Below are 9,921 nucleotides of genomic sequence, written 5' to 3'. Positions count from 1 at the left end.
TTCAGGTAAGCCAGAAAGAGTGTAAGGCAGGCAGGGGTGGGGCAGGATTCTGGCAGGTCCATCCTGCCCCCAAGCCTGAGGGGTCAGTATTACAAAAAGCTCAGCATGTGGGCCCTGCTAGGACTCCTTGGCTGGAGTTAGGGAGTTAGGGGTGGTGGAGAGCAGAAGGAGCTCCTGGAGAAAGCTAGCCTTGTGACCAGCATTGGTTTCTTCTATTGGGACAACAGCACAAGGGCCACGTGGGGTTGCTGGCCATGGAGAGGGGCCTGGACTGCTGGCTGTGAGGCCCTGCGGTAACGGTGGAATTGCCAAGCTGGGTGTTGGTGCTGGCACACTGCTGGAGGGGCTGCTAGGCATGGGCTGCAACAGGATTGTGCTGGGCCTTCACTGTGTGCAGCCCCAAGTGTCTGGCCACTGGTGATCTGCATGTGCTGAATGCACTACTCAAGGGGCTCTGTCCACCTCTGACCATAGCCCTGCTGCTGCTGAGCCTGCCACATTACCCTTCTGGGGCATTTGCACAAGGCTGCCATGGCCCTCAGCACTGTGGCCACTGCTGCTTCTGTGCATCAGCCTGTGCCACAGGGACTTGTCCGTAGGTCTGGCTACTGGACCCTGCCTCTTCCCATGCCACAGCTGGGCCTTGCTGGCTGCTCCCTGGCTTTTCTCCTCGTTCATTGTTTTCTTGATTTTCCTTGAAGTAGTGCCAGAGGCTTATGCGAGCAAGCCAGTCCCCTGGGCATGCACCCATCCAACTTGATGGTTCTGCTCTGTGCAAGTCAAAGGGCTCCAGAGGACTGGCTAGCCTGCCACTACTTGTGGCATTCTTGGTAGGGGCAACTGCCTCATCCTGTGACATGGAGCCACAGGGTCAGCACTATGAGGGAACCAGGAAAGAGGGTACAGGCCCTGACCCCACTGAGGGGGCTATCACTAGACCTGCAGGACTTAGTGTTGGTGGTCATGGTGCTGTAATGGATCTTTGGGTGGCATCAGGTACCCTGCTCTTCTTAGGCATCTTTGTGGTGAGCTAGACACCTGCAGCTGTGGACTCAGCACAGGGCTGGCGTGGCTACGGTTCTGCTTCTTAGTGCCTGTCTGTGGCACCACTGCACTGCAACTCCTGCTTAATGCCTGCTCCTGGCCTTGGCTGGGCTGGGCATCAGGCTGGGGCCAAAGTGCCATGGGGAGCCAAGACACAGGGCTGGCTCTGGATACTGATGCGGAGTGTGGCACTGGGCAGAACCTGGCATGTGGTCATCATGTGGGGCCCAGAAATGGACTCACTCATTACTAGGATATAGTAACAAACAAGGATACACTATGGATACAGACTGCAGTCAGGATCCTGACCAGTGCTTGAAGGTCCGGTAGTATCAGTGATGACAAGGCCTCTAAGAGCCTGAGTTCCCATCCCAAATTTGGGCATCTCCTCATCATGTCACCACCAGCAGCTCCAGTTCCATAAAGAAAACAGGTTGTATGTTCAGTTTCAGCCTAATGATTCTCAGCAGGTCCTGGAAGTCCAATGAGACTGGGGAGACCCCCAAGAACATCATCATGATTATTCTACCTCCTCTGTCCCACCCTATCCCAACTTCAAGAAAATATCCTGTCAAACACCTGCATGTGGATTTCAAGGTCTAATCTGCTTGTGGTTTTCCTGACATATGCATGTGTTGGTAAGGGGGGTAAGTATGACAGGAGATTTTTTTGGCCACACCACGTGGCTTGTGGGATCTTAGTTCCCTGACCAGGGATTGAACCCAGGCGCTCAGCAGTGAGAGCGCACAGTCCTAACCACTGGACAACCAGGGAATTCCCAGACAGGAGAGTTTAAACCAAATCATCACAGAACTTAAGAGAGGCCCTTCCTGGCCAGGTGTGTGTCCAGGTGGGTTCTCAAAAAGTGCCAGACTTTTGGGGCCCATCGATGGGCCATTTCAGACATTCTCTGTGCTCGAGTCTTGACAGAATTTCCCGGGCTTCATTTTGTTCAAATGTTTCCGTGACAACTCCAAAGCTTTGACGTCAGAAACGCGATAGGGACTCACATTTGTTCCCAAGAACAGAATTGGGATAGTCCCGAGGTTTCCAGGGCTGAAGGAGAAAAGTCGAAGAGCAAAGAGCCATGCCCATGTTTGCCTCCTGCCTGGATGCTGAACACCTTCCCTCCAGGTCCGCGGCAAATCATCCCTTGAAGTCCCGTCGCCACTACCCCTTATAGTGACCTGGAGCACGAAGACGGAAGTGAAGCGCCTTGAAAAGCCGGAAAGGCCGCCCTCTGCCCTTTCAATGGCGCTGACAGCCCTGGAGAGCCCCGCCCCCTCCAGCCAAGGAAGGACACCATTGGCTCTCCCTGACGGCGTCGCTCTCCTATTGGCCAGTGAGCTAATGCCAATGTACAGATTGGCCCCAAAGTTTTCTTTCGGTTTCCGGCGTCCCAGCAATGGCAGCTCTGGACCCTCTGTCGCTCTTCACTGGCCTCGGCCTGAGCGAACACAAGGCCCGCGAGACGCTCAAGAACACGGCTCTGAGCGCGCAGCTGCGCGAGGCGGCGACCCAGGTGCGAACCCAAGTCCCTGGTCCGGGCTGCCGACTGTTCCCCAACGCAGCGCCAGGCCGGGTCCTGACCCCAACCAACCTACCTTGTCTTGTTCAGGCTTTTCTTAGTGGGCATGGGGCTTATCTCCTGACTCCTCTGACTTCAGGCGCAACAGACTCTGGGCTGCACCATCGACAAGGCTACCGGGACCCTGCTCTATGGCTTGGCCTCCCGACTCCGGGATCCGCGGCGTCTCTCTTTCCTCGTGAGCTACATAGCCAATAGGAAGATCCATACGGAGACCCAGCTGAGCGGTGAGACCCCTGCCTGTCCTGCCGCTTCCACCTCCAACTCTTCTTCTCAGCCAAGGTCCCTATCTACCCATTCTGCGAAGTCCCTCAGCGTCTCTCTGCATTATTAGTTGTGCATTCCCCTCTAAACCCAGGCACTGGCACTGAGGGATGGAGAGGGCCACCTCTGGTGAGACGGACTAGAGAATTGTAGGTCTGAGGGAGTTTCCCTCAGAGCACATGCTTCTTTCCTGTGACCTCAGGGCTTCTCTAGAGGTGCAAGACTTAATTACCCAGGAGGCCAAACTAATTGGGGTTTCATGGATCGGATTAGGGCTTTGTCTTCCTACTTCCTGGAGCTGAGATGCCACAAATTCATTGGCTCTCTTTTTTCAGCTGCCCTTGAATATGTGCGGAGTCATCCCCTGGACCCCATCAACACCATGGTCTTTGAGCAGGAATGCGGCGTGGGCGTTGTGGTGACCCCAGAGCAGATTGAGGAGGCTGTGAGTCTTTCCCCAGGCATCGGTTGCCTCCTTAGTAATGAACCTGAAAAGGAGTGGCTCAGCTTTTCCAACCAGGAAGACCCAGGGTGAGGGTGTGGGTTCCTAGAGCATTTCTGAAGGACACTTTCCTGAACCACATGGTTTGGCTTTCTGTAGGTGGAGGCTGCCATAAATCGCCACCGACCCCAGCTCCTAGTAGAGCGTTACCATTTCAATATGGGGCTGCTGATGGGTGAGCAGGGCCTGGGGCAGGGGACTATGTTATTCTCTCTAGTCATGCCTTCTCTTCTGCATGGGTGAGAGGGAGGTGGGAAGAGGAATAGGAACACCTTAAAAGTGGTCTGGCTGTGGTTTTTGAGGTCAGCCAGGTTCTTTTCTTGGGAAGGAGGGTGGGCAACGTCCTGCTTTGCCTTTCTGCAGCTCCCTCTGCCCATATTTCTAGGAGAGGCTCGGGCTGCGCTCAAGTGGGCAGATGGCAAAATGATCAAGCACGAAGTAGACATGCAGGTGGGTGCCTCCTTGAGCTGAAGCAGGCAAAGACCCTGCCAGAGACAGTGTCTAGAGTCCACTGAGGGATAAATGGTGGTGGAAGGGGAAGAAAGCCTATTCCTATTCTGATGGTGGATAGTAGAGCTTGGGGTAGAGGGAGCAGCACCCGGTTGGACAGTGAAAGACTTGGGCCTCTGGGTTCTGCCTAAGTTGGGGTGAGTTGCTTTACTCCGAACCTCAGTTTCCTCATCTTGTAAATAAGGGTGATGTGGCCTTCATCTCAGTGTGCTGGCAGAGAATCACAAGAGGGTGATGGTTGAGGTAGATGGCATATCTTGATGCTGGGCCCACAGTTCCTTTCTGTAAATGGCTGTTTTTGTTACCTGAGCCCAGGACCCTCAGGAGGGAAAAAGCATTTGAGGCCACAGAACCATGTGAGGAGCAGAGGTGGGATGGGCTAGGTAGGTTTTTCAAGGTGGTACCAGTAGACAGAACCAAGAAGCCCTTAGCTGGATGGGTGGGTTGGGTCAGTCATGGGCTCCTGTCCCAGCTCTGACTCTGGTCTCTGCTCAGGTCCTCCACCTCCTGGGTCCCAAGACGGAGACTGATCTGGAGAAGAAGCCCAAGGTGGGACTGAGCATGGTCTTGGGTCCTGGGAATGAGATGGGGTAGGGTGAAACTTCAGGCTGGAGAAGGGAGTATCTGACCCCAGTGATCCTGAGACGTTGACCCAACTTTTGAACTTCTCTCAGGTGGCAAAGGCTCGGCCAGAAGAAACAGACCGAAGAACAGCAAAGGATGTGGTAGAGAATGGTGAGAGGCTTGAGGCTCCTGTCACATTCAACTCCCTGATATCTGGGTTTTCCACCTGATGGGTCATTATAGCCCGGACTCCTCAGGCCGTTGGCTTAATCAACACTCTGTCTTCTGCTGCAAGACTGGAATTTCTGGTGTTTCCTTTACCCAGAAACTAGTCAGAGGAGGCCTGAGAAGTCTGGCTCTGTATCTCTTGTCTCTGGGGTTGGGGGAAGAGGGGACTGCTTGGTTCTACTCTGGTTCCAGGATATGGGTAGTATCGACAGGCACCTCCCTGAGCTGGATGTGGGAGCTGTATCCAGAGAATAAGTTTTCCTTGGTCTGTTCTCTGCAGGTGAGACTGTTGTTCAGACCCTGTCTCTGATGGAGCAGCTCCGAGGCGAGGCGCTTAAGTTCCACAAGCCTGGTGAGCAGGCAGGTTGAAACTCTGTGGAGGGCTGGATCTTTTTTTTTTTTTTTTTAATTTTATTGAAGTATAATTGATTTGTAATGTTGTGTTTAATTTCTGCTGTACAGCAAAGTGACTCAGTTATACATATATATATTTTTTTCCATTATGGTTTATCACAGGATACTGAATACAGTTCCCTGTGCTATACAGTAGGAACTTGTTGTTTATTCATCCTATATATGATAGTTTACATCTGCTAATCCCAAACTCCCAGTACTTTCCTCCCTTATCCCTCCTCCCCCCGTTGGCAACCACAAGTCTGTTCTTTATGTCAGTGAGTCTGTCTGTTTTGTAGATATGTTCATTTATGTCGTATTTTAGATTCCACCTATGAGTAATATCATATTGTATTTGTCTTTCTGACTTACTTTGTGTAGTATAATAATCTCTAGGTCCATCCATGATGCTGCAGATGGCATTATTTCATTCTTTTTAATGGTTAAGTAATATTCCATTGTATATATGTTCCACATCTTCTTTATCCATTCATCTAACGGTGGACATTTAGGTTGTTTCCATGTCTTGGCTATTATAAATAGTGCTGCTGTGAACGTAGTGGTGCATGTATCTTTTTGAATTATAGTTTTGTCTGAGTATATGCCTGTTAGTGGGATTGCTAGATCATATGGAAACTCTATTTTTAGTTTTTTGAGGAAACTGCGTACTGTTTTCCGTATGGCTTCACCAATTTACATTCCCACCAACAGTGTAAGAGGGTTTTCTTTTCTTGTGGAGGGCTGGATCTTAATAGCAATTCTTGTAGTCAGGTCCCTGGGATAGGGAGCCCTGGGCTGCAGCCTGGTATCATCAGGCTTGTTCTGGCCCTGGCAGGTGAGAACTACAAGACCCCGGGCTATGTGACCACTCCATATACCATGGATCTACTGAAGCAGCACCTGGAGATCACTGGAGGACAGGTGTGTGGGAGTATTGCCAGGCTAGCTAGTGCCATCATCACTTGCCTGGGGCTGCCTCCATACTATCCCGCCTTACCTATCACCATGGCCTCCCTGGGAAGGGTCATCCTTTAGTGTAGTCTGAGCTCTGACCTGATTCCTCTGCTCCCATTTCTCTTATCTCAGGTACGTACCCGGTTCCCACCAGAACCCAATGGAATCCTGCACATTGGACATGCCAAAGCCATCAACTTCAACTTTGGCTATGCCAAGGTGAGTGTGTCTGGGGACTTGGCAAGCAGCATAACTGCTTGCTGCTCCCATGACTAGGTACCAGAGAGGTATCCCTGCTTTTCCTGCTGCTCCCATAAAGTGTCCCAGAGCAGACAGAGGCCTTGGAGGGGATACCTAGGAATGTGTGATAGATACCTAGGAATCCACTCAATTGGGCTCATTGAGGAAAAACGCTTGGTGAGGCAGTGAGTTCACATTTGCGGAAATTCCCAGTGCAACCTCTTGGGCTTAGGAAGAGGCTATGCTGTGTCCCACGTTAGTATGCGATGCCTTGTTCATTAGGGCATTTAGATACAGGAAGGTGAGTGAAAGATATTTTCAATTCTGATGTGGGAGAGCTCTGAGAATGTCCCAGTTTGATGAGATGGATTGTAGGAACTGATGATGTGGGAGCTCACAGATACTGCAACTTTCCTAGGCCAACAATGGGATCTGTTTCCTGCGCTTTGATGACACCAACCCTGAGAAGGAGGAAGCAAAGTTCTTCACTGCCATCTGCGACATGGTGGCCTGGCTGGGTATGGGTTGGGGAAGGCCTGGGCAGAACTGCTTATCAGTGGGCCTCTCCCTGGGCCATGGCCTGCCATTGGGTGTCCCTGATTGGTTGCTAATACCCATCTCATTCTGCCCCAGGTTACATACCTTACAAGGTGACATATGCCTCCAACTATTTTGACCAGCTGTATGCGTGGGCTGAGGAGCTCATCCGCAGGTGAGGCCAGAGCCATGATGTGGAGCCAGGCAGCCTGACCAGGGCACATCCATGCTGGGCATTCACACCCCTTCCTCATAGGGGTCAGGCCTATGTGTGCCACCAGCGAGGAGAGGAGCTCAAAGGCCACAACCCACTGCCCTCACCCTGGAGAGACCGTCCCACAGAGGAGTCCTTGCTACTCTTCGAGGTGGGGCTCTGGGCGTGCAATTGAGTCTAGGTGGGCCAAGATACTGAGAATGAGATGCCCTTGTGCTGAGTGGCAGCCTGAGCCCTTGCTTCCTCTCAGGCAATGCGCAAGGGCAAGTTTGCAGAGGGTGAGGCCACACTGCGGATGAAGCTGGTGATGGAGGATGGCAAGATGGACCCTGTGGCCTATCGAGTCAAGTATACACCGCACCACCGCACAGGGGACACTTGGTTGGTGTGAACTTGGGGTGGGGTTGCGGAGTTGTAGAGTGGCGGGTGGGCCATGGGTAGGGCAGTGTGGGGCCGAATGGTGGGGCCCACTGCCTATGCCCTGCAGGTGCATCTACCCCACCTATGACTACACACACTGCCTCTGTGACTCCATCGAGCATATCACCCACTCACTCTGCACCAAGGAATTCCAGGCCCGGTGAGGGAGCTGGGTCCGTGGGGAGGGGAGGGCCAGTGGGATTCCAGCAGCCCTTCCTGCCGGTCTCTCCCTGGTTGGAGGTGGCCAGTCTTGACTCTGCCCTCCCACCCCAGACGCTCTTCCTACTTCTGGCTGTGCAATGCACTGGACGTCTATTGTCCTGTGCAGTGGGAGTATGGCCGCCTCAATCTGCACTATGCTGTTGTCTCTAAGAGGAAGATTCTCCAGCTTGTGGCAGCTGGCGCTGTGCGGTAGGTGTGGCTTTTTGGCTAATGAAGGTTGGTACTAGTAGCATATGCTGCCATAGGTTTTCTCACCACCACCTCGCCCACAGGGATTGGGACGACCCACGGCTCTTCACGCTCACAGCCTTACGTCGGAGGGGCTTCCCTCCGGAGGCCATCAACAACTTCTGTGCTCGGGTATAGCCGAGTGGGCTGAGTGGGCAGGTGGGGGCTGAGCACTGTAGTATGTGGTTGTGGCTGTGACTGATGCTGTCCTTTCCTGCTAGGTGGGAGTGACAGTGGCACAGACCACAATGGAACCACATCTGCTAGAAGCCTGTGTGCGTGATGTGCTGAATGACACAGCCCCTCGGGCCATGGCTGTGCTGGAGCCATTACAGGTGGTCATCACCAATTTTCCTGCTGCCAAGGTAAGTCTCCTTCAGAGTGTGTGTGTGTGTGGGGGGGGGGGTGGGGTTGCACCTGGGTTTAGGTGTGGGAATCCCAGTGCCTAGTGTGACTCAGACACTTATCTCCTACTATAGTCCTTGGACATTCAGGTACCCAGCTTCCCAGCTGATGGGACCAAGGGCTTCCATCAGATTCCCTTTGGACCCATTGTCTTCATTGAAAGGACTGACTTCAAAGAGGTGAATGGGGGTGGTGAAGGGTCCTGTTTGTTCCTGGGCCCAGTCCTGAGGGCCCTTCATCTCTTCTATCAGTCCATCTACTCCCTGCTTCAGTCAAACCAATCCTTGCCAGACGTAGGGGTGGGAGAAGCCTCTTGTACCTGCCCGACCCTTGCAGCCTCTTGTGTCCACCCTACTTCCTACCTCTAGGAGCCAGAGCCAGGCTATAAGCGCCTGGCATGGGGCCAGCCCGTGGGCCTGAGGCATACAGGCTACGTCATCGAGCTGCAGCATGTTGTCAAGGTGAGAGCCAGCTGCAGCCTTCCTACCACAGTGCCTGCTGGGGTGAGGATCTGGGTGCAGCTTGCAGTCCTGGTAGTGGTGTCCAAGTCTGATTGCAGGCCCCTTGACTTCCAGGGCCCCAGTGGCTGTGTGGAAAGCCTTGAGGTGACCTGCAGACGGGCAGATGCTGGAGAAAAGCCCAAGGCATTTATTCACTGGGTATCACAGCCTCTGACGTGTGAGATTCGCCTCTATGAGCGACTGTGAGTGAACAGAGCTGGTGTTGGGGCAGGTACAAGATGGGCATTGCTTGCTGTGGCTGCCCAGCTGGAGTCTGACCTTTACTCTGGCTGCAGATTTCAGCACAAGAACCCTGAGGATCCTGCTGAGGTGCCTGGTGGATTCTTAAGTGATTTGAACCCGGTAGGCTCATGGGGTATGGGGTGAGGGTGGTGGGCCTTTCTGGCTGGATGGCCACCTGAGTTCTCTGCCCACAGGCATCACTACAAGTGGTCGAGGCAGCATTAGTGGACTGTTCTGTGGCCCTGGCAAAGCCCTTTGACAAGTTCCAGTTTGAGCGGCTTGGTTACTTTTCTGTGGATCCAGACAGCCGCCAGGGACAGGTGCTTGAATTTACCTTTCCGCAACAATGATGGTGGTGGCTGCCATTCTCTGTGCCAAGCACTTTGCTGACACTTCCTTACTTAATTTTCACCACCTGAGGTGGGGTTCATGTTCTACTGATGAGGAAACAGGCTCAGAGGTTAAGTCCGTGCACAAAATTTTGTATGAACCCTTTCTTATTCCTCAAGGTAGGGGACAGGCATAGGGATTGTTATAATTCATATAAAATGGAGACCCAGAGCCATCCAGTCCTTTAGCCAAAGTCAAAAAGTTATTGGTAACTAGAGTTTCTTGGCCCTCAGCTCCTCTGGGATGAAGCGAGGGTTGGAGTGGGGTGTCTGGTGAGACCCACTTAGGCCTTCTGGCCTGGTTCTGGCTTGGTGGTCATTCCTCCCCCTCTGCCCTCCAGCTTGTCTTCAACCGGACCGTCACACTGAAGGAGGACCCAGGAAAAGTGTGAACTGGAAGTCCTGTGGACCTATCTCAACCTTCTGGAGGCGAGGGGTACCCAGACTCCATGTCAATAAAGAACAGCTAAATCCCC

At 53.0% G+C, this 9,921-nt stretch overlaps 1 protein-coding gene across 1 annotated transcript; it reads left to right on the top strand.

The window, feature by feature from the left end:
• Nucleotides 1-2,407: 2,407 nt before the first annotated feature.
• QARS1 (glutaminyl-tRNA synthetase 1) lies at nt 2,408-9,921 on the top strand. The gene is made up of 24 exons (XM_067754349.1): nt 2,408-2,566; nt 2,712-2,859; nt 3,232-3,341; nt 3,498-3,573; nt 3,784-3,848; nt 4,404-4,457; nt 4,583-4,643; nt 4,981-5,052; nt 5,929-6,014; nt 6,180-6,266; nt 6,706-6,805; nt 6,921-6,999; nt 7,081-7,189; nt 7,289-7,419; nt 7,526-7,618; nt 7,732-7,869; nt 7,953-8,040; nt 8,130-8,273; nt 8,388-8,492; nt 8,682-8,774; nt 8,889-9,016; nt 9,110-9,176; nt 9,251-9,376; nt 9,787-9,921. The coding sequence occupies exons 1-24, from the start codon at nt 2,450-2,452 to the stop codon at nt 9,835-9,837; spliced, it is 2,328 nt and encodes a 775-aa protein (XP_067610450.1). The 5' UTR covers nt 2,408-2,449; the 3' UTR covers nt 9,838-9,921.

Source organism: Pseudorca crassidens, chromosome 10 (assembly GCF_039906515.1).
Source record: "Pseudorca crassidens isolate mPseCra1 chromosome 10, mPseCra1.hap1, whole genome shotgun sequence".
Lineage (NCBI taxonomy): Eukaryota > Metazoa > Chordata > Mammalia > Artiodactyla > Delphinidae > Pseudorca > Pseudorca crassidens.
This window is presented reverse-complemented; position numbering and strand designations above follow the sequence as displayed.

Excerpts from the sequence above, each read along its gene's own strand:
- QARS1 (XM_067754349.1), top strand. The coding sequence starts at position 2,450 with ATGGCAGCTCTGGACCCTCTGTCGCTCTTCACTGGCCTCGGCCTGAGC. Across the intron at positions 6,267-6,705 it reads TCAACTTTGGCTATGCCAAG|GCCAACAATGGGATCTGTTT; the intron begins GTGAGTGTGTCT and ends CAACTTTCCTAG. Across the intron at positions 9,377-9,786 it reads CAGACAGCCGCCAGGGACAG|CTTGTCTTCAACCGGACCGT; the intron begins GTGCTTGAATTT and ends TCTGCCCTCCAG.